This window comes from Corvus cornix, chromosome Z, assembly GCF_000738735.6.
Source record: "Corvus cornix cornix isolate S_Up_H32 chromosome Z, ASM73873v5, whole genome shotgun sequence".
NCBI classification, from domain to species: Eukaryota; Metazoa; Chordata; class Aves; order Passeriformes; family Corvidae; genus Corvus; species Corvus cornix.
Window position 1 is genome coordinate 40,666,543 of NC_046357.1, and position 24,962 is coordinate 40,691,504.

Consider the following 24,962-nt stretch of genomic DNA (forward strand, 5'->3'; position numbering starts at 1 on the left):
AAAATAGCGGGGGTTTTATACTGCACCCACTCAACATCCACACCGACTCCGGGAACCACTTCGGACCGCACACTGTTGAGCTGGCATCAACAGGGGGCTACGCTGTCCGCTGCCACCGCCCACACGAGCTCGCGAGGGGCGGCCGGGAGCAGCCACCAGCCGGTCGCTCCCGCAACCACAACGCCCCCGCCGCCGCCCCCCGGCCCCGACGGCCCCACCTTCCCGGAACCGACTTCGGCCAGCTCCGGGGGCTCCCCGCTCCCGCCCCGCGGCCAGCCGCCGTTACCCGCCGTTACCCGCCGCTGCCGCCGTTACCCGCCGCTGCCGCCGTTACCGGGCGCTGCCGCCGTTACCCGCCGCTACCGTTGTTCCCCGCCGTTCCCGCCCCCCCCCCACCGCGCCTGGGCCGCGGCCGCCGCGTGGCGCGCGAGGCTGGCTCCCGATTGGCCGCCGCCCGGCCGCGTTCAAAATGGCCGCCCCCGGCCATCGCGGCAGCGCGGGTGTTACGTAGCAACGTAGCAGCTCAAGAAAAGTACCGCTTCCCTTTCCTAAAGGAAAACAAACAAAAGAAAAATCCCACCCCCAAACGCACATACCAAAAAAAAAAAAAAAAAAAAAAATCAAACCACAGAACCACAGAAAACCCCCATAACACAAACCAAAAGCCAACAGTGCAGTGCTAGAAGAAAGCAGGCAATGCTGCAGCTTTCTGTCAGCAAAGCACGCGTGTAAGGAGCTCTATAGGTACGGAAACGTTTTGACATACAGCAGTAGCCACAGCCACGTGGCCTGAGCCGTCCAACAGGGTAACAAACTCATCTTTCACTGCTATGTTTCCCATTAGTTTGCTAGGTTAGTTTACATACACGGGATCACAGGGTTTTCATTAACACTCAGTACAGTGCATTACACGGTGTGACATTCAAGGCAGAATAACTTAAAATGGAGTCCAAGTGCTGCTCCTAGAACTTTCAGTTCATTCATGGATGGGGACACCAGCTAATTAACAAAAATTATTACTGTAGATTGACGACTAAGAGCAATTTGGTTGTTTAAAAAGTTACGTTTCTAATCTGCTGGTAGGCAGCAGGATTTAAACTCTAAAGGTGAACGAACTCCAGAGAGCTTTCCAGAGAAATTAGACAGATCCCCAGAACATTCTGAGGACACTGTTTACGCAGATGTAATGTTACATGCTGTCTTTGACTGACATCAGAAGCAACTGAAGCACCTTAAGTGCTATCAAGTGTGCCAGAACAAGACTTATTTCAGTAAGTCTGACATCACCATCTGAACAAATTGTTTCCCTGTGACATTTGGGGAATTCAGTGTAAAAGACAAAAGACACAGGGCCATTATCAGTGAAATGGCAAAACCAATGCTCTGTGACTATATGACAAAATATTTCCTGTGCTTTCCATACCTTTCGGTGTCACAGACTAAACTCAAGCAAAATAAAATTCACATATTCTCAAGAATCTTTAAAGGTTTGCTGTTCATGCTACTTAGTTACAAAGATGTCTCCAAATGAAATTCAAAATCTTGCAGAGAAACTGCTTCAAGTTGCTCCTTACCAAACTTGGTTTTCTTCAAAAAATGATGTTGAGTGTCCCTTTCCTCAGCATTTGATTCAGTGCTTTTGATTCACATTCTACTTACAACTCCAAATTTTTTGGTTTGGTTTGATTTTGGTTGGGTCTTTTGGGGGGTTAGGTTTTTTTGTTGGTTGGTTGGTTTTGGTTTTGTTGAGTTGGGGGAGGTGGTTTTGTTTGGGTTTTTTTTTTGTTTGGGTTGGGGGGTTTTTGCTACACTGAATTTTGGTACACATGACACAGAGCTTTTGGTACACATTCCAAAAGGGCTGATTACTGAGGAAGCATCAAAAGTGTTCTGTGTATGTCAATCATTGTGTAGGCTCTAAACACAGGCTTTATGTGGTAGTTCTGATGATATCTTGTCCTGCATTCCAGTCTCTCATGTGCAGGCCTTTTGCAGCCCACAGACTTGTTGCAGAACACACCTAGTGCTGGTAGCCTGGAGTGCAATCTGCAGGTTGTGCCCTGGCTGGTGGGAAACGGCTGCAGCCCCAAACAACGAGCTGTGAAGGGGCACTGACCTTCTGCCTAACAAAGGGCACAGTCCTGCGATGCCAGGCATCACCCAGAGCCTCTGCAGGACCCAGGGAACAGTGAGGAGACCCCAGACGCTGCATAATTTTTACAGTTGTTTTATGTTTTCTCTTTGTCTAGAGATCTCATTTCTTTTCTAATATATCCTATATATTGCATTTGCGACTATAATCACTACTTTCTTTTGCAGTCAAAGGCAGTTCCCTTTACTGTTTTAGATCTTCAAAAGCATAAAGTAATTTGGTGAGATACCAGATGTCTCTGCAGAGAACAGTCCCAAACAGACCCAATTCTGTCACTTTGGCAAATGATGTCTTTTTCACCAGCCATCATTTTGCTGAATTTGTTGAACCACTTTTTGTTCTCAGTGTTTTCTTCCATATCTTTCTAGGCCATGTGCTCTTTGGAGTTTTTTTGTTAACATATACTAATTTAATTTTTTAAATCTGATTCAACAGTACAAGCATTTCTCCGTCTCACACCATAACCAACATTAGCTTTCTTAGAGGCATCAGGAGATGAAAAAGGGGATGTGCACTCTACCCTGTTAGTGGGTGGGCAGCAGATGTTTTCTCTTGACTTTATGAGGATGTCTGGAAGGTATCCTACTTGATTGGTGTTCTTCCACATTATCGCTTACTGCCTAGTAAGGATGTGTTAAAGGAACAACTTCACATTTTGTCCTTTTCTTTTTTTTTAACTTCTCTATCAAGCCTTTTAAAGCCTGCTTTAAGGCTAAATAGCTGTCTGATTCCAAAACTAAATAGCTAAAAATTATTTTCCTCTGTTCTGCAGAATGCCAGTGGGGTTGAATGCTAAGTGCAAAAAAGGACAAAACCAAAACTTCCAGAACTATTTGACTGGTCTTAAGAGCTGCTGACAGGGCAGCTCTGTATAGCTCTCAGAAGCCTGAGATTTGTTGCTAGGTGGCAAAGTCCATCAAGCAAAGCTCTATTGGAAGAGCCTGTAAATCTGCTTAAAGCATGGAGGAAATAGTTGTTTCATTCTGTCATTGTTAGGTAGCTGTATCATATTTTTGTTTGAAACTCATAATTGCATAATGACAAGTGCCCAGTGCTCCTTATTATTTGCATTTTGCTGCAACAGGACTAGACCCTTCAACACACACTAAATGTGACAAACTACAGAATCTCAATGTCTACCTCAGGGCAACCTAAAGGCACATAAGTTAAAAAGAAGAGAGTCATTCTTTTCACACCAAGAGATCCAAAAAGGTATGAAACTTGGTCTGAAGACACAAATTCTGGTAATTATCAATTGTACAGTATCTCTTGCCAACATGGAGTGGTAAGGAAACATGCTTCAAAAAACCTAAAAGGAAATAGGAAACTTGGCCAAGATGGAAAAAGAAAATACTTCACGGACTATGGAGGGGAAAAAGTGCTGAATATTCCTTGTTTTGCAAATCTTGGGTTGGACATAGGGCAATAGATTAAGTTCTTTTCTCCCTACAAAATCTAGCCATGCCCTCCATTCCATGGATTAGCATTCATTTTAGTAGACTTGGGAGCTCCACGTCCATGTAACAAAGACTGAATGCAAAGGACTTGTTCCGTGGAAACAGAATTTTTTTTCATTTATCTACCACTGGCTTGTTTTTTGTTCTCAAAAGTTTGTTGTTTCTTTCTGTCTCACTGTCAGATATGGACAGAAAACCTTTGCTCTCCTTTTGTCTCTCCTTCTAATTCACTGTCTCTCTTTTTCCTATTTTAAATTTATCTTCTGTTTTTCAAAATTGCTGTTTAACCATATCAACCGTCTATGTACAAAAGTCTTTGAAAAATAAATTTAAAAAATAGAAAGTGTTTGAAAATAATTATTATTCCTCCAAAAATTGCACTGAAAATTATCTAGATGAATTCTGAAAGTCATAACTGTAACAAGAAGCAACACTGAAAAACTCACACAGAAAATTAAATGCCCTGAAGTTAGGAAATGAGTAAATACTGAGTGTGGAGGCCATAGAAATGCAGCATGAACAAAAATAGAAACATTATGTACTGTCGCTATAGCATATAACAAATAATATATCATATATACAATATATATCATTGTATAGAGAAGAAAATATGTAATGTATAATTATATATGATTGTGCACATAAGAATATAAATTAAGTATGTAAAATAACATATGTGATATAACATCTTTTTTTCCATCTGAAATTAAGTTGGAAGGAAAATAGGAAAATAACAGGAAAATAACACACCTTTAGCTAACTCTTCTTGATCCTAACTTTTCTCCTAGAGTGGGAACCATTTCACAGGTTTTATTGCACAGAGTTCATAATTTGCTTCTGATTCACTACACAGATCTGCACAGCCCCAACTTCCAGAGTAAATTATATTAAGAGTAGTAATTACTGTCCACTAATTTTGAAAAATATACTAACTTTAAGAAACAGTGCTGAGAAAGGAAAGAAAACATGGTTTTTCATTAAGGTAGCTTTCAGATATAATAAAATCATAGAATGGCCTGGGTTGGAAGGGACCTTAAAGATCATCTAGTTCCAACCCCCCCAGGCATGGAGAGGGACATCTTTCACTAGACTGGCTTGCTCAGAGCCCCATCCAGCCTCGCCTTGAAAACTTCCATGGATGGGGCATCCCCAGCTTCTCTGGGAAACCTGTTCCAGTGCCTCACCACCCTCACAGTAAAATATTTTTTACTAATATCCAGTCTAAACCTGCTCTCTTTCAACTTGAATCAATTCCCCCTTGTCCTGTCACTACATGCTCTTGTAAAGAGTCTCTCTCCATCTTTCTTGTAGGTTCCCTCCAGGTACTGGAAGGTTGCAATTGGGTCACCCCAAAGCTTTCTCTTCTCCAGGCTGAACAGTCTCAATTCTCTCAGTCTTTCCTCACAGGAGAGGTGCTCCATCCCCCTGATCAACTTGGTGACCTCCTCTGGACTCTCTCCAACAGGTCCATGTCCCTCCTGTGCTGGGGACCCCAGAGCTGGATGCAGCACTGCAGGTGGGGTCTCACCAGAGCAGAGCAGAGGGGCAGAATCTCCTCCCTTGCCCTGCTGCCCGCACTGCTTTGGATGCAGCCCAGGATAATTGGCTTTCTGAGCTGTGAGTGCACATGGCTGGATTGTGTCCAGCCTCTCCTCCACCAGCACCCCCAAGTCCTTCTGGGCAGAGCTGCTCTCCATCTATTCATCCCCAGCCTGTGTTGGAACCAGGGGTTGCCCCAACCCAGGTGCAGCACCTTGCCTTTGGTCTTGTTAAACCTCATGAGACTGCCATGGGTCCACTCCTCGAGCTTGTCCAGGTCCTTCTGGGTGGCAACCTGGCTCTCAGGTGTAGCAACAGCACCACTCATCTTGGTGTCATCAGCAAATTTGCTGAGGTCACACTCAATCCCTTCATCTGTGTCATTAATGAAGATATTAAATAATGCTGTCCCAATATGGACCTGTGAGGGACACCACTTGTCACTGATGCCCATCAGGACTCTGAGCCATTGACCTTTGGATGCAACCATCCAACCCTAAAAGGCTGCCCTCAGGGACAAGGAAGTGGAACAGAGCTGGCAGATCATTAGGAATTCATCCATAGAGCACAAAAACTAGCAATCCCCAGGATAAAAAATCATGCAAGGAAGGCAGGAGACTGGCATGGTTGAGTAGGAAACTGCTGGTCAAAGTAAAGGGAATGCACACAGTGGAAACAAGAATAGGTGACTTGGGAAGCATATAGAGGTAAAGTTCAGTTGTGTAGGGATGGGGTGAGGAAGGCTAAGGCAAAGCTGCAACTGAACCTATTAAGGAACACAAAGAACAACAAGAGGTCTTCTACAGACCCATTAGGCAATAAACAAAGGTCAGATAAGGAGTACCCCCCTGATAAACAGTGCTGGAAAACTGGTTACAGTGGATGAGGAGAAGACTGACGTAATCAACAATATTTTTGCCTCAGTCCTCAATAGCAACCTCTCTTCTCACACCTCTCAAGTAGATGGACAGCAGGATGAGGACTGAGGGAGCAAAGTCTCTTCCACTGTAAGTAAAGATCACGTCCATAACCATCTGAGGAACCTGAATGTATGTAAGTCCATGGAACCTGATGAGATACATTCCAGAGTCCTGAGCAATTTCACTGATGTAGTTGCCAAGCCACTCTCCAGAATACTTGAAAAGTCATGGCAGTCAGGTGAAGTCTCAGGGGACTGGAAAAAGGGAACTATTTTACCCATCTTTATACAGGGTAGAAAGGAGGACCTTGGGAACTACTCACCTGTCAGCCTCCCCTCTGTGCCTGGGGAGATCCTGGAACAGATCCTCCTAGAAGCTGGGCTAAGGCACATGGAGAAGAGGGAGGTGACTCAAGACACCCAGCACGACTTCATCAAAGACAAGTCTTCCTGACCAAGCCAGTGGTCTATGATGGAGTGACTACATCAGTGGACAAGGGAAGGGCTACAGATGCCATTTTGACACAGTCCTGACAACATCCTTCTCTCTACATAGAAGAGAGATGGATTTGGTGACTGGACTGTTAGATGGATAAGAAAGTGGTTGGATGGTCACATCCAGAGGGTAGTGCTCAACAGCTCTATCAAGAGACAGACGTATCAAGAAATATGCTTTTTGTAGAGATAGACATATCAAGAAATATGCTTATATCAAGAAATATGCTTTTTGTCTGCTTCTTAAATGTATGTAACAACAGACTCAATCACATAGAATAAAATATGTATCTATAAAAATACAGCTTTCAAATAGAATTTGAAAGGAGGAATATTGTCTGTCCTCATTCCAGGTTTGTAATATTAACACGTAAGATGGTATTGCACGGGGATCGTAATGCCTGAAGAACACAAAATTTTCCAGGTAAAACATCTCCCAGGCACTGTAAGGAAGCAAGACACTCAGGGAGCTACTGTAATTGGCACTGCTGCTGAACAGACAGGTATCCCCTCTGAATGCCAGTGCACTTTGACCTGAAGAAGACGAAGCAGAGGCAACTAGCAGCACAGGCAGAAAATGTTCTCATATGACTTCCACTGCCAGACCTGTATCAGAGCTATACACAGTAAGACTGGATCAAGTCAAGAAATTGAATTAATTATTTAGTGCATAATTACAATAACATTTCTATTTCTCTTGTTCAGCATTCCATCATTACTAGTTTAATCACTTTTGACATTTTACTCAATATATATTTGTCATGGTTTAGGAATGGTATTCCCCTATTTAGTGTTCCCACTGAAGCCCTCCAAACCATGCACTGCTCACTCACTACCCTTCTCCTCCACCTCCCTGTGTGGGTGGCTGGAGAGGAGAATTGGAGGCACAAAGGATAAAGATCATGGGCTGAGATAAGCACCATTTACTGGAAACAGCAAATTAAATAAGAAAATGAACTGTAACAGCCACAATATTAATAACAGGGCATGAGAGACAAACTATTCAAACATGACTGCTCACTACACAGAGACCACCTGGCAATACCCTACTATCACCAAGCCACCCGAACCAGAAGGGCCCCTTCCCTCCCATGCCAGAAAATGATGTGAGGTGGTATAGAATAACTTTCATGTCCTAGCCATGCCTCCTCCTGGCTATTGCAAAAATTAACCCTGTTCCGGCCAGACACAGGACAATATCAAGTTCTTACTTTCTGCTAATAGCAAGTGCCCATGCAACATTAAATGCCCTTGCTCTGACTCAGAATTTTTTTATACTTTCTGAGATTTCCTGTCAGGGTAATCCACTGACCATTTTAGACTTCTAGACACAACTTCCTTTCAAAAAGAGAGAACTAAAAGTTAAATAAATTGAGCTGGTCCTTCTGACTTTTTCTTGCAGAGCAGCTGCTCCACCAAATGACTGTTTCAGTCACCCAGTCTCTGAGTTTTCCCTAACGCCACTACATACTTGCAATGGAGAAAACTACACTGGAAATTGTACCCACAACCCACAGTTTAGACTTAGACCCAACCAGATGTGTCTGACTGGTGTTCAGCACCCTTTTGGTGATTGTCAACATCCAATTGTATTTTTAGCTGCTAATCCATATTTGGCTGGTAGACTTATCAGTAACAACTCCTAGAACTCCCTTTTGAGCTGTAAGTTTGAGTTAAGCATTATAAAAGCATCTAATTGTGTCTTAAGTGTATTTTGCATTCTGAGTAGTATCATTTTTTCGGTGCCGAATTTTCCTATGCTTCCTCAGTCAAAACATAAACACCTATTTTATTGAAAGAAATACTTTTTCTGTGGTAGGCTTCATCTTTGGCCTGCATTTCATGAAAAGACATTTGTTTGAGTTCAGTGGTAGTGGTTTTCCAGAAGGAAAAAATTACAAAATGACAAAAAAAAAGCTATTTAATACAGAATTAGTTTTCTTCATATAATACATATAATAACAAATTTTCTGGTTATTAGCTCTCTTCCAGGGAAGATTTACCTTCTTTTTATTTATAGTCAATCTTTGATACTGTCCTGGATGCTGTTCTAAAGGTCATACAACATTCATCTGTGTTAACTATTTAAAAGAGCCTGAAATAACACTGTTTTGGATTCACTTGGCAAGATGAGGCAGTTGAGATTAAGTAAAAAAACTACAGCAAAATTTTTAAATTATTGTTTAAAAGCCTTGGAGGAGTAAAGTTTTTCAGAAGTAAGAGCTGGCATTATTATATAGAATCCAAATCAAAAACTGAACAAAAACTAGATAAGGAGAATTCATCTGTTACAGTAAAAAAATTCACTTGACTCACTAAAGATTCTACAATACTGCTTGAACATTCTCAAGATGATAGTCATATAGGAAATTGGAAGACTGGGAATTTAGCAATTAACTGAAATGTATATAAGGTTGATAGCATTTAGAAAACACCAAGAAAAACATTCAATTTCCCCAAAAAAGTAATATTTTTCAGAATTGTAGGCAAGGATAAACCCATTTTCACAGCAGTTACATATTAAATCACAGAAACATTTGCCCAGCTCAGAAAAAGAAGCATTCTGGCACCTGGCCAATCTTAGGCTCATTGTTTGAAAAAAGTTAAAGGACAAAATCCAGCATCTCATTCAGTGCATGTGGAGGTAGGAGGGGACAGGGAATGAAGGAGCGGGAGTATAGAAATAGGAGGCTAGGAGTGTAGAAGTATAGGAGTAGGAGTAAATAGAATTGTCATGATTTGATGCTGGCCCAGTGCCAGGCACCCACAAGAGCCTCTCGCTCACCCTCCCCTGCCAAAGCTGGGCAGAGGAGGGAAAAGGAAAAAAAATTAACTAAGACTTCACGAGTGAGATAAGGACCAGGAGAAACACTTAAAGGGCAAAACAGGCTCAACTTAAGTTGCAAATTTATTACTAACAGAATCAGAGGAGGATAATGAGAAGTAAAATAAGCCCTTAAAACACCTTCCCTCCCCATCCCCTCCCTCCTTCCCACCGACAGCACAGGGAGACAGGACATGGGGGCTTGGTCAGTCCATCACCACAATTTCCTTCCACTGCTCCGGGAGAGGAGTTTTACCCTGTGAGGCCGTAGGTCCCTCCCATGGGAGACAGTTCTCTGTGAACTTCCCTGGAGTTGAGTCCACTCTCAGGAGCAGCAGCCACACCGCGCCTGCTGCAGCGTGAGCCCCTTCCACGGGCACACAGCCCTCCCAAAACTGCTGCGCCGTGGCTCTCTCTTTCCACAGGGTGCAGTGCTCCAAGGACAGGCTGCTCCAGCCTGGAAGCAGGGGCCCCCTCTCTCCACTGGATCTCCCACTGGATCACAGCCTCCTCCAGGCATCCACCCGCTCTGGCATGGGCACCCCCCCCATGGGCTGTGTGTGCATCGCTGCATCCCCCATGGACCCATGGGCTGCAGGGGGACAACCTGCTTCACCATGGTCTTCACCACAGTCTTCACCATGGCCTGCAGAGGAATCTCGGCTCCAGCACCTGGAGCACCTCCTTCCCCTCCTTCTTCACTGATGTTGGTGTCGCCATGTTGTTTCTCACACATATTCTCACCTCCTGCTCTTCTCTGACTAGAATCCAAAATCTCCTAACTTTGTTTTGATTGTCTTCTTAAATATGTCATCACAGAGGTGTTACCAACTTCTCTCATTGGCCCAGTTTTGGTCAGCAGCGTGTCCATCTTCAGAGCCATCAGCCATTGTCTCTGCCGGACATGGTGGGAAGCTTCCAGCAGCTTCCTCAGGGGAGCCATCTTTGTGGCCTCCCTGCTACCTAAAATCAGGCCATGCCAAACCAATACAAGAATGAAGTGTCCTTGTTCTAAGCTGGTATTTATTTGACGGTACCTAAGAAGTACCTAAACAGATTTTTTTGATCGACAAGTAAGGTGTTTTTTCCCTGGATTTCACCGCCCATAATGTCTCAATATGGAAGTAGATTGTTTTTTCCTCACTCATTTTTCCACTGTTCTCATCAACATCATTTCATGGCCTTTTTCTCACACTTTCAGCTTAAACACCCAGTTTTAGTTTTCTCTAGAGAATTCATAAATAGATCTTTGTACTGGCAGAGAAAAATATCAAAGAGGAATCCCATTCAGTGCAATCCCCAGTACACACACAGGCTGGACAGAGAATGGATCAAGACTAGCCCTACCAAATAGCCAGAGATCTGCCGGGATGAACCACGCTTCTCATAGAGATATGATGGAACTCCGTTTACTCTATGTCAGTCCCATAATTATACTCTAATTCCCCAAGCACGCATAAGCAAGCTCCATACTATTGGGTTACAGCTACTGTTCACGCGGCCTTTAATAGCAAGCGATTGGTTACAGATTAATATGCACGCAACTAACTAATATAAGTCTTTCTCTTTCTATGGTCAGTATCCCCCTCCCCAACATCCTGTCGGCTTGCCACATCAGCATTGCTCCTCTCTTTTTTCCCTAGTCAAGGACAGTTCACTAACATAGCTTGGATTGTGCACGTATACATGTCCCTGTTCACTCAGCCATTTCTCTACACTACCAAGAAGGACTTGGGGGTGCTAGTGGATGAGAAGCTGGACATGACCCATCAATGTGCACTTGCAGCCCAGAGCAAGCAACATGTCCATCCCTTCCAACCCGAACAATTTCATGATTCTGTAATTCCAGGAATGGTGTTTCTGTTCTCCAACACATGTTAACTGCTGAATATAAATTCACTGTATGAAAAACATTTTAGTGTATTTTATGTAATGTTATTAATAGATCACTTTCTTTACATTATTGAGCACCAACTGATAGCCTTCAAATTCAGATCTCCAACCTGCAAGGAATACTACAGGTACAAACCATACAGACATCGTTTCTGATGCAGTTTAAAGGTATAATGACATGGTGATGCTGGAAATTTTAGCCATTGTTTAAATTATTTAGTTGTTGCATATAGTGCCTGCTCATTTTACACTACCACATGAAAAGTCTAACAAAGGCTTAAGTTTTACTGTGGCACATGGACTAATGCAATCATGCTGTACATGGTATGTTGACCTTGGCTGGCTGCCAGACACCCACCCAACCCAGGTGCTCTTTCACTACTCTTTCACACAACAAGGGAAAACAAAGTAAGATGGAAAAGCTCATAGGCTGAGATAAAGACATAGTGACAGCTTACTAATTATTATCATAGGCAAAACAGGCTCGTCTTGGGGAAGATTAATTTTCTTGGTGGTAAGAATCACACACACTTACCTACTCCTTTTCTTCCCAACCTCAACTTCACTCCTTCATTTCCAACTCCTCTACCTCCTCCCACTTTAAGATGCGTAAGGCATTACCAGTGGCTGTATGATTATTGGGAAAATGTAAGTCATACAGGATTCTCAATCTTGAAAGATTTTGAAGTTTCTAAAACTAAGAAAAAATTCAAAAACATAGTTTCTAATTGGCCATTGTCCTGGTTCTGGCCAGGACAGGGTTAAATTTTGCAGTAGCCAGGAGGAGCATGGCTAGGACACACAGGTTATTCTCTATCACCTCACATCATTGCCAGGTGAAGAGCCTCTATTCTGGCAAGAAGGGGTTTCATCCACTTGAGAAAATGTAGCAGAAGGCACCCTGTGTTGTTTATTGATGCAGGGTCTGCAGTGAGCATTTTTGCATGTGAATCACTCTCTCTTTGGTACATTTCTGTTATTAATATTGTTGCTGTTACTGTTTGTTTTCTTATTTCATTGCTGTAAATTGTTCTTAACCCATGAACTTTTCCTTTTGTGCCTCCAGTTGATGGAAGGGAAGAAGCACGTTTTGGGGTTTTTTTTAAGTGGGAGTACTAAATTGGGGAATACCACCTCTAAGCCAGAACTGCCATGTATCTTTAAAGGTAACTTATTATCTGTATAACAGAGGCAAATGGGTATCTGCTGGAAGAGCATCCCCAGAGGCAGTATAGAGCAATTGATAATGAAAGTCAATACTGCCCACTCTATTTCTAGCCAGGTCAGAGGAGCAATGCAAACTTAGGAATACAGTGAATGAAACATATACAAAGTAAACAGCTTGTGATTTTTTATATAAAATCTTTTTGGAGAATAAGGTACATAAAATTGCTGTCACAGTTGTAAGAGATCATGCTGCTAATGGCTTGGTGCTTACCCCAAAGACTACAAGATGAGAATATACTGCACTGAACAGTAAATAGAATCTAGATATATCTCAAGTGATGGTTTCATTTAAAAAAGAAAATAAAAAAGAAAGAGAGTTAACGCAACCGAGGGCTTGTAATCACAAGCCTCGGTGTGCCCTCGGGCAGAGGGGACGCAGCGTTAGCCTCCACAACGTCCTCGCTGGACGGCTCAGTGGAATCAGTGTGAGATGGGTGTGTGCACTGGCTCCTCCTCAGAGGAAGCATGTCAGGCGCCGATGGATTAGGCCCGCGTCAGTCCAGAAAGCAAAGAAGGCGGGAGGGGCCTCTGGTGTGGGTTCCAACAGGTTTATTTGCAGGAAGGTCCAGGGACCAGAAAAAGCCTCAAGAAGAAGCGGGCACACCCTTTTATGGGGGGCGTGGAGCAAGGCGGGGAGAGAGAAAACAACCAATGGGGTACAAGCAGAGGGGAGGATACAATTTTTCAGAACAAATGGGGAAAACAGGGAGGCGGGAGTCACAACAGGGAACCAATTAATAACTAAGACAGGGAGAACTTTCTGAAACAGGGGGAGGTAACTTAAGATTGGGGGCCACCTAGGGGGAGGTAACCTAGATCTCAGTGAACACGTCTGGTCCGCCTTCCGATCCACTGTCCTGGGTGGGGAAATCCACCCAGTGGATGGCCCTGGTTTGACTGACATTTGATGGTTTCAGCCCAAGAGCAGGCTGAGCCACCCCAACAGAGAGTGAGAGAAAGCAAAGCTAGAGCTGGGAAGATGAATGTAGAGATGTGCAAGTATGCAATCCTGAGAAGAGTGGGAAAAGAGCAGTGAGGCAGGAATGAATCAAAGCACCTGAAAAGTGGTTTGAATGAAATGGCTCTTGTCATGAGTAAGTAAATAACAAAGCCTCTGCCACCGTCACAACATGACATCATTGTGAAGACTACAGTGATGCTGTCTGACCCAAGATCAAATGCTCTCGTCTGACGGGTTTCAAAACCTACAAGAGAAGGCATGCCTATTTGGAACTATATTTGCTTAATCTTCCATCATATTTCAGTCTTTCTTTACAGGTAGGTTTTCTTTCTAACTTTAGGTTTTACTAATCAAACTAATTGACAGACTAGCATTCAATTTTGTGAAAATCAACAGCTTTAATATGGAGGATGATGTGTTTTTGTCAGGTAGGTAATAATAACTGTCTAACTTCTATTTTTTTCTCATGTCTAGTATGAGAGATATTCCTTTCTTGACTCAAATTGATCAAAGTTATTATTCATTTGATGCTGCTACTGTAATTTACTATACAGAGAAAATGCCTTTCTGTACTACCAAAATAGGAATGCAAGCACTTAATGAAGTCACTGTGCTCAACTGTGTTCACACATTTTCTTAAACAGCAGAAAGACACTGAATTGGGGGTTTAGACAATATTTGGCTAATATTGGGTAGCTAATTCTATTGATTCAAGTAACTATCTAGGTTCCAAGAAAACAAATACAAATTAAAAGTTACGATAAAATAGCTCAGAAATGGATTCTAAAGAAGACAGGGACCTGGGGCAGAGAGTCCTGATGAATTCCTCTGTCCCCTACACAGTGAATAAACAGCCCATAAGCAAACACGTTAGGCTGGAACATCAAAAAAAGCCCCCGACCATTCAAGCAGCCGGATACTAGATTCTGCTTCCAGCAGTGGAAGCAAAAATGGTTTCCTATGAATTGGAGCGCCATGTATTTATGAAGGTGGTTACACTGAATCCCCAAGAGTAATAGGAGACTACACTGTAATCCAGTGAGTCATGATCCTGTGAAATAACCCAAATCTACATTGTGTGACAAATGCGCTCCTCCTGTTTGAGCTAACTGAACTTTGGTCCAGGCAGATTCTCAGCAAGTGGATCTAAGCAAAGTTAATCCTATTGTGAAAGGCTATCTGTGAAAACTTGGCACCAACCTCCCCACCCCCCTGCCCCCCCCAAAATGGTTTGGCTGTAGACTGAGCTAATGATCAGCTGAAACTCCATGAACACAGCAGAAAATCTGACTATTAATTGACGACTTTACAAATATATGCAACCACCAGAGCCTGTTGAGCTCTCTCCCTCCACTGCAGCTGGCTGTGCAGTGGCCATCTCCTCTTGAGCAGGGATGTCTCTCAAGGTTACCCTTCGAGGCTGGGAGACCCCTTACCTGACACCAGAGACAGGTTGACAAGTGACCTTTTTGCAGGCATGTAACATTTAAGATACGTGCAGTAGGCTTATGCAATAATCTTTTTATCTTTCTACATAGTAAATAGTATTGACTGCCAATCCATCTGTACTTGCTCAGTATTTTAGATAACTAAATCTACTGACCAGAATTCTTATATTTAGAATTATCCTAGAAAGAACAAGATTTTTAGACGGAGCCTGATGGTCTGCTTTTTCAGCTATCCCAGGTTTTTTAGCATTTTATATATATGGACTCGGGAGTTCTTTTCCATGGTACAGCTAGCCTTAACACCAGGAGTCAGGTATTTCAATTCTCCAATACCTAAACATAAGATAAACTGTTAAGAAGACAAGACAAGGCCTTTTCCGTTGGTTTCTTGCTTTGCAGGCTGTATTTATGTAGCAAAACATTTTAAAAGATGGTTTCACTTTGTACTAGTTTGAAAACAAACTAGTGGGAGACTCTAAGTCAGAAGAACAATTTAATAGGGAAATAAAAGGAGGGGGAAAGAAAAAAAAAATAAAAGTGGATAACACTGGGTTAAACTGACAGAGTCAGGATACAACCTGGCACCCTGTTAGTCAGGGTGGTGGTAGCAGTCTGGTAGAATGGCAGCTGCAGTCCTCCCGAAGTGGCAATCCTGTAGAAAAAGGGTCTGCTCCTCCTCAGAAGGTCTAGTGGTGGCTGTGTAGCTCCTGTCCTCTGGAACTCCAGTGGGAAGGATTGTCTCTGGTGTTCAGTCTCAGATTATATCCAGGATGGGATGCTTGGTTCCTCCCTCTGGTAGGAGCATCTCACAATGGGGTGACGAGTCATGAGGCCAAGTGTTGATTAGGCTCATTAACAGAAGATAGTCCGGAGGGAGTTATCTCTGAGTCAGGCGGCAGGACAATGATGGGCAATTAACAGAAAGATAGTCTGGGGGGAGGAGGCAAGGAAACACTGCCCCACCTGGTTTCAACAGCTCCTGAGGATGGTAATAGAATACACTGCAACCCAGGACACACTTCTATTCATGCATGCAAAGCTTATTTGAGTAAAGTGGAATCTACAACCAAGTGTTCTGAAATTATCACATCATAGCTGATATTTTTTATTTTTATGAGGCTACACAAAAAATTGAGTGAGATTAAGAATATTCTGTTGACATATCCTGCAATAAAATACAATTTAAAAATAATTCATCAAATATATTTACATTTAATATTTAAAACTAATTTTGTACTGCTATTCATTACTTATTGCTACTTAAGGAGCAGGTAAGGCAGGATTTCTAAACAGATATTGATTAGACTTTGCACTTAGTGGAAGAAAAAACACCTTCTCTTTATGGCCTGTGTTAATGTAGTTTACCATTAAAGGCTGCTCTTTTTTTTGGATAGAAACTTCATTGTGGATGTTTCTTAAAGCTTGAAATACTAATTTGTTCATGCTAATACAGATAAAAGGTTATAAATAAAACAGTGTTGTTACTGCAAAGTTAAACCTTGATTCCAAATGTTTTTACATGAAATTGTTAAAAACAGGAATGGAGTTGGCTTTCATATAATGATTAGGACTGTGTTATCAGAAGTTGTTAATTGGTTAATGAGTTTGTGTTTGTAAGTCTGTTGTACTGTAAATTGGTTCACTGGATGAAAGTCAAAAGGGGAGGGGAATTGAGTCCCTGTGCTAAAAGGCAGAAGTTTCTAGATGTTGAGGTAAGAGGGAGGGGCACTGGGGCTCACCATAATTACCGTAAAGGATGACATGCACAATTTCACTGGCCTGCAGTCACCCAGTTAACGACCCCTAGAGATGCCCAAGCCAGTCCGGAACACCTAAAGGGTCAGGGTTAAGAAAGGGGACAGACTTGATATTGGGGTATAAAAACTGATGTTCCTATCCAGCAGGTGTGTCTCTGGCCACCTGTCACGTTGGCTAAGCATCCAGCGCTGTTCCCTTTGCCTTGCAGCACGGCAGGCCGCCATTCTGGGTTTCCAATTGTTCTTTATTAATTCCTTTTTCAGTAAATTCTAGTGTTCCTAATTTTAATTGGCCAGTGTATTTTTATCAAAATAAAACCTGCATCAGTGTCTGTGAGGCTTCAATCAGAAAGTAAGTCACTTTAAAGTAAAGCACACTTTAATGACTTTATAATTTTGCTTAATTTCTAGTATCATAATGGCTAATCAAAGTTAATAAAAATTAATCTGGTGGCACATGGCCACAAAAGTCTATGTGTAAAGTAAACTAATCTCTATGATCTTTATTGTAATTCCTAAGTAACAGACTCAGATTAAGTCTTTAACACAGTCATCATAGAAGGTATCACATAGAATGTGTCTACTGGGAAACTCCTTCGAACGAGTGAGCTTCTTGGAGATTGTGAGGGTGGTAGTGATGCCACCTTGATTTTTGTCTTTTTTCTTTTATACATTCTCTGTGTTCCTTACACATGTATTTGTAGCTCTGTAGTCTACTATTGTAACTTAGCTTCAGTATTTTCCTAGGCAGAAAGACAAAACACATTCCAAGACCTCTATGCTATCTTGGTTCTCCTTAGAAACCAAGATTGAGATCAGCTCTTTGAGACATAATTTTTATAAACAGAGTTTAGTCCTCATCTGAGGGGGGAGGACTTAGAAGGTACTAGAGCTGAGGGGCGTGACTTCACCAGGTGTGCATCTAACTGGGGACTCTTGTCAGAGATGCTAATTTGCAAAATCTATAAAAATTGTACACATGTTATGCGGGGTGTGCATCTTCGGTGTTTTCCACCTGACGAATTGTGCACCTAAGGATCCTTAAAAAGATATAACCCCTTTTTATCACCCTGTGTCTGGCTAGTATTTCTAGGACCAGAGAAAAAGGCATCAGTGGGTGCTAAAAGGATACCAAAAAAATGGACAGCCAGAAGCAAAACAGATCCCAAATATTCACTGAGAAAACAATGTCCTGAATCAAACAAGTCATATTTGCTTAGTAACAAGGGAGCTGATAATTGATGGTGACCTTTTACTAATAATGATGCATGTAAATGTGAAATGAGTTATTCTCTTATGGGTAGTGTGGCTGATGTTTTCTCCAAACTGAGTTCTACTCCTTTCTAAGTGTTCTACATGAATAGAGGGAAGGCTTTGCTATGGAAGAGGGAAGGAAACATACCTGTAGAGAGAACATCTATGGTTGAAATATCTGTATTAGCACACAGGGCTTTGTGTAGGTATTTCTCTTACAACTACTATCCCTTAGGACTGGAATCCCAATGGTCCAGACATCAAATGGAATTACAGAAAAAAGGAAATATACTCCTAAACTATTTATGGTTATGGTCTATCCACATGCATGACAAAACAAATTGGTACTAAAGCATAAAAATATGCGACATGAACAAAGCAGTCTAATAGGGCAATGGAGACAAAATGGGAATGTAACAAATTAAACAAACAGTAGGATCTACATTTTATAACATAGAATTCTAGCAACAAATAATACTGTCAGCTCACTGCTGGAACTGGCTGTTCTCAGCATGGTCAGCTGTTTGAAGTATTATATCCAATGTAAGCCTCAATGTAGCACTTGATAAATCTTTTGTGAAGACCATGGAGCTGTTTTTTTCAATTTGTTAAGGACAAGACACAGCAATAGTAATCATGAAGGTAAAAAAAGACTAACTGAGCACGTGAACAGCAGGAAAATAGAATTAAAACGGCAGGTAAATTGAACTTTAAATGATCATAGAATCAATTCGTTGGAAAAGACCTCTGAGATTATCAAATCCAACCTTTGACCAGACACCACCCTGTCAAGCAGATCATGGCACAAAGTGCCCCATCCAGTCTTCTCTTAAACATCTCCAGGGATGGATGACTCCCCAGCCTCTCCAGGCAGCTTGTTCCAGTGCTTAACAACTTCTTCTGTGAAGAGATACATCCTAATGTCCAGCCTGAACCTTCCCTGGTGCATGACTGTCCTCTCATCCTAGTTGCCTGGGAGAAGAGGTCGACCTCACTTGGCTACAGCCTCCTTTCAGGTACTTTTAGGGAGTGATAAGGTCATCCCCAAGTCTCCTTTTCTCCAGGCTAAGCAACCCCAGATCCCTCAGCTGCTCCTCAAATGACTTACCCCTAGACTTTTCACCAGCTTCATTGCCCTTCTCTGGACAATGTTGGGGACAGAAAAATTGTGAATGATCTGAGGATAAAAACAAATGTCTTAATGAATCTTGGAGTGCTATCTCTCTAATGAGACCACAAAGTGGCATCAAAAATCAATCACTTTGGTTTACTGGTTTATTCTCTCACGAGCTATTACAAAGGAGCAATGCAATCCTTGAAAAGAATACAGGTAGATATTGTACTGGGATCCTTGCAGAAGACATTAAACCTGAGGAGCTGGTGATCTTGAAAAGGCTGCATTTCTTCTATTGAAACTTGCACTTGAGAATCCCATATGTTATTAATATGATTGGTAAATTACAACATTTATTTTGGAAAAGTAAACTGTATGGGGATCAAGGGATGGAATGTACTGATCCTGACTGTACACTGCAACTAACATGGGACGGTGCGGGCAGCTGCCTGCGGGCAACTCCTGCTCAGCACTGACATGATACCTCCTACATGGACTTGCCCTTCAACAGAACTGTTTTTTGTAAAGAAGTTAAAGATGACCTCAAAGGACTGAAAGGGTGAGTTTTTCCCCCAGACAGGATCTGCTCTGTGCAGTGTGCCATGGGAAAATCCACTGAGGCACTGTTCAATGCTGCATGGAGTGCCCAGCACCTGAGGAGATGTAAGATGTTACTATCTATACTCCTCTTCTTAGCCTATCTTTTTGAAGTAATCTTATTAAGCCACTTGTTGTTGGGCCTTTCTTATTGAAATCTAGAAAGACCCCTGCACCAGCTCACTCTCACCTCACCCCACACCTCCATGCAGAACAGATGGTGTTTGGTGATATCAGGCCAAAGAAACAGAGGTTTGCTTAAATAGAGGTTTACTTTTTGGGAATCGGAATGGTAAAAAAGAAAGATTATTTCATTAGAAGAATTTTAAACTCCATAGTGAAACTTAAAGAGAAGTACCAATACATATATGAGACACCAGAGAGAATTTTGACCTTCTGTTGTTGTTGTTGTTGTTACAATATTACCACCTTAAGGTCACCTGTAAAGAGTCTAGCAGAGCATTTATGAGAATGGGTATAACAACACTTGAAATAACCAGCACATTAGTATTTTTCAGCTGTTAAAATAATGAAAGCACAGAACTCCAAATAAAGTTCAGCCTATGTGCAAAGACAGGCTTTTTTACTGGAAAAAGTAAGTCTTATTTAACAAAGAAATACTAACAAACAGATAAAAGTGCTTTGATCATGAGCACTGATGATGATCTTGAACTCAGGAACTATATTACAGACAAATCTGGCCATTATGAGATTAAACACTTTCAGTGAAAAGTATTTGTAATGTCAGTCAGTATATGGGTCAGAATTCTAATTCTTAAAGTACTCTTTGTAACTTGTGATGACAATAATGTAAAGGAACTCAAAAAGTAGACTCACAAGTACTAATTTATTATAAATTGCAGTGGGAGTTCCCAAATCACCTCAATAAATAACAGCTTTTTGAAAGCTATCTGGAAAAGTAAATTAAATTCATCACTTGTATAAATGTGCCAATATTTAGTAAGTTCTATGATCCACCAGTTTCATGTAAATGGAACAAGATTAACTGTATGCATACACAAACAATAAACCATATCTTCGCATAGAAACCTTGGAAAACTGTTGTAAGTGAAGGTACACATTCTCATGCACATTATGCTATGAATGCCAAAAACCTTGAGAGTACTAGCAACTTGGAAAACAACTTAAACACTCTGGTTCTCTCCACTGTTAATAGTAAATTACCAGAAACTTAAAACGGTACTTCTGTATTGTTAATTTTTTCTTTTATCTGACTGATACTTCACCCATAAAAACAAAATTCAGGTTTTCCATCTTTTTCAATGGAAAGAACAGTAGGGGGAGCTCAAAGCTTTTTTTTCTTGTAAATCTCATAAAATCATGACTAGTTTCTTAGCAGAAGCAGGTATTAATGACAAAAGTTTTCCCTCATAAAAACAAGAGGTTTGAATATCCTATATAATTCAAAATACAGCTACAATTGCTCTCAGTATCCAAACCAAAATTTAACCACTGATTCTTCTGAAAATTTCCCAGTTTCTTCAAAGTTTTAGTTCTATGAAAACACTCTTTATTTTTGCGTAAAAAAAAATAATTTCTTTCAATCTCCTTAAATATATAACCAAGAAAACAAACTCGAAATTTCAGAGGATTTTTATTTAGATTCTATGTAAGGCAATGCAAACCCACAATTCAAAATACAACCAGATTAGGAAGCAGTCCCATAGAAATACAGTACCGTGACAGCCTGCTTCACAATTATACCCATACAGGGTAATACATGGGTTTTATCCAAATTTGTTTTTAAACCATCTTAGCACTCTATACAATTCTCTATATATGTCCAAAGCAGCATGTTCTAAGTGTTGAAAAGTCTCTTTTCTCTGTCTCTTAGGACAAATGAAACATATGTTATCCTTTTCCCTACTAATGAATTTCTGTAATTCCCTTAAATATTATTATAGATTCACCAATCTTCCTTAAGAGTATAGAGCACTATCTAAAGTCCATGTTAACTGCCAGGGAATTTTACTAATAACAGCAATCACTGCACTGCTACTACTAGCTGTGCATCTCAGGCATGGGAATTTTTTCTATTTCTGCCTAAATTCAAGTTCAGAAATTATCCCATACTGGTTCAGGAAGCATACTATCTGGCTATCTGAGGTTATAGTTATATAAAATGAGGTTATAGTTATAACTAAAGTTATATAACTGTAACTATAGTTATAGAATGAGGCTTACAATTCAACCCACATTTTCACTTCAGTATATAACTGAGTGTCTGAATTCCTGCTTGATACTTCCTGAAGTATCAAATGGAAGCCAATTATTTTGCTATCTTCTAACTCAGTTTTCTCCATTATTTTAAATACTTCCATGGAAATACTACTTTTGTCAGGTGTTTGTGATGGCTTTACATAAGACTCAATGAGGACCATTTTTTCTAAGTACCACAATCTTTTCTAATAGATTTTCATACAGAGAAAGAAAGATACCTCTCCTATTACTGTACTTCCACTTAGAGGAAAACGTTGATCACTTGTTGTCTTAAGATCCTTCTCTGCACTCTAAAACCATAAACACTGGAAAGAGTATCCTGATGGACTTCTTTTATAATGTTTTTAGATTATATATATCAATAAAAATAATTTAATTGCTCATCTGAAAATGCAATTGACTAGGTCATAACTTTGATCCTTATGTCACTTATCCCTCACACATTTCATTATGTTTTTCATTAGGAGATTTGGTAGTAACGTGCAAAATATATTGATGCTCCTATTAATACAAGACATGAAGCACATAAAAAGTACAGAATTCATTACTAAAGCTTCTAAATTCTTGCATTTAATTTGTGTATAAAATACATATTGAAAAGACAATTTTATGAAGCACTATTACATGAAAGTGGGTATTTATTTTCTGTTCATATTCACTGGAGAAATAATTTTTCACTTTACATACTAAACTTCAGTGTAAGATTGTGAAAAGTATTGAAGCATGCTTTGATTTTGGATTAGTCTTCCATCATAAAATTATGGGCAATGAGATAGTTGTCCATGGTCCTTCTGGTGATGTGGTTTGGATTGGAAGAAAATACCCTCAGCTGACACACTCTTTGGATGATGAAAAGATTTATAAATAATACTTTTCCATGAAATACCAAAAGAACTACGTCTGTCTGGGTAATGTGTAACTCTTGCCTCCCTGTCCTGTGACACAGTGAGAACTAAGATGGGAATGAGGGCCTATCAGTTTATGCTTTCTAATGGTTAGACTATATCTGAAATAGTCACTGAACAAACTGGAGGAGTCACACGATTACAATGTGTATGTTAAATATCTTAGAGGAAGCTGAGGGTCTGACACTACTGCGTGTGATAATGAAAAACAGTGTAATTCCATTGAAAATGATGGAGTTACTATGCTGGGAAACTTAAATGAAATCAGAATTAGGAAGCATATATCCAAGAGCAGACTGTAAGGGAAGAGTAAAAGCTAGAACAGAATGTTTGAGGTCTTAGATAAATAATACAAACACACAGTGCCATTAACCCAGCAGAGCATGAGAAGTCCTACTGACTGCAAATGAACTAAACATTATACAAAGTCTTTATAAGTTAATAAATATGTGTGATAATATATGAATAACTTATTTTGGACTTGCACAAAAATAAGAAATCCATAAAGAATAAAAGCTGCCTTGCTAAAAATTCAAGAAGCTGAAAGAAAAATGTGCTTGAATGTGATGAACATATTAAATGCACATAAAAGGTATTTGAAACAATAGTATTTCTATTATGCTAAAATATGAATTTATAATTTAGGTCACAGAGGTGGAAAACTAGTATCTCCCGTACTACATCTCAGGCTGAACACTTAATCACAGGCTTTGCTGACACTTTTGGGAGGCGATTTTAACCTATATAATTATCAAATAATAAAAATAAAAATAAGCCTGGATCCATAATTGGCATCCATTTAATGATAAAAGCAATACAACAGGACAAAAGTCACCAAAGAAACAGCAGGTGCCACTACTGAAAACTCAAGTATTCCTTTTCAGTGAGTGGCCATATTACTGTAGTATCAGCTCATACTATACCAATTTATTAATGTAATTTGTATCATGTGGCTATGTCAAGCGTGGTCAGATTTTTTGCTTTGTTTTTTTCATTTTTGTTTTTTTTTCAGGGCTGAAATTTACGGTCCTGTTCCACGAGACTTGTGCAGAACAATACAGGAACAACTGGCTCATGCAGGTGATCCAGCCGCTTATTCCCACAGAAGTGGTGGTCTGGATCACATTGTGCCTACTACATGTTTTCCATGAGAACGCTTGAAGGGTCAACCGAAACTTCGTGAAAGACAATGCAAATCCTTAAACTAGAAGCAAACTCTGGGAAAATACCCAATCAACCAACCAACCAACCAAAAAACCCTAACGACATTCCCACCCGACACAATACACCGGGATCAGTTCCCTGCACTGTTAAGGAGCCCAGTCATCCGGCTGCCAGGCTGTCCTGCCGGAGCTGGGGGCGGCCGGGCGCGCCGGCGGGGAGCGCTGAGGAGAGAATGCTGGCTCCTGGAGCGGCGCGCTCGGCCGGGCTGCGCGTCCGGCACCGCGCTGCGCTGCGCGGGGTGGGCACGGCGGGGGTGCCACGCGTGCTTCTCTACACAACATCCCTCTTCTGGCGCTGGTGGAAAGTAGTATTAAGAGGTGCGTCTGAAGAGCAACAGCGTTTCGAAAAATACTTGGGCTTTTTCAGAGATAGGTCGTCCGTAAGAACCTCGACATGTAAACAGGTAGAAGGAAACAAGTTTCTAAAATTCCACATAAATCAGGTGAAAAAACAGAGGGGTTAACTCCTCGCTAGTCATTAGCCTGTACCTTAGCACCTTGGCGAGCACCTTCTACTTTGAAATAGTAACACTGAGAAACATTCAGAAGGTAATTTGTCAAAACTACACACACTGGAACAAACTGGTATCAGTTGAAGGAAATTGCAAATACTGGATGTTATTCATTTAACAACAGAGAAACAGCAGATAATTGGGGGGTTTTTTCCCCTTAGAAAAAGACCAAAAAAACCACAACCCAAACAAAACCAGCAAACAAAAACCTGATTAGGATGGCATACTGGAAGGATAATTTGCTCAACTCAGACATACTGGTAGCCTGTAAATTTACTGGAAGCATTCACAAACACGACTGAGATGTGCATAGCACTGTACAAATATCTTAATGCACAATGGCAACCAAAAAGCACTCGCAAGATATCCCTTTGCTTAAGATGGGAGGCTAATTATGAAAATCCTATGATGTTGCTATACACAATCTTCTGTTTTACTGTCATG

At 41.0% G+C, this 24,962-nt stretch overlaps 1 protein-coding gene across 7 annotated transcripts in view; it reads right to left on the reverse strand.

Annotated features, from left to right (window-relative positions):
- CEP78 (centrosomal protein 78) overlaps positions 1-24,962 on the reverse strand; it is a 52,507-nt gene that overhangs the window by 25,196 nt on the left and 2,349 nt on the right. The window contains exon 1 of one of the 7 annotated variants that reach the window (XM_039566941.1): positions 335-376. The exons of 2 other annotated variants lie outside the window; for them this stretch is intronic. Coding sequence is in view for 1 of the 5 variants with exons in the window: in XM_039566943.1 (XP_039422877.1) it covers positions 31-37 (7 nt within the window). In the remaining 4 variants the exon portion in view is untranslated. Of the gene's footprint in view, positions 1-30; positions 211-296; positions 377-24,962 lie in introns of those variants that run through there. 4 more of the 7 variants (XM_039566939.1, XM_039566940.1, XM_010403695.4 and 1 more) reach the window with 4 other exon arrangements.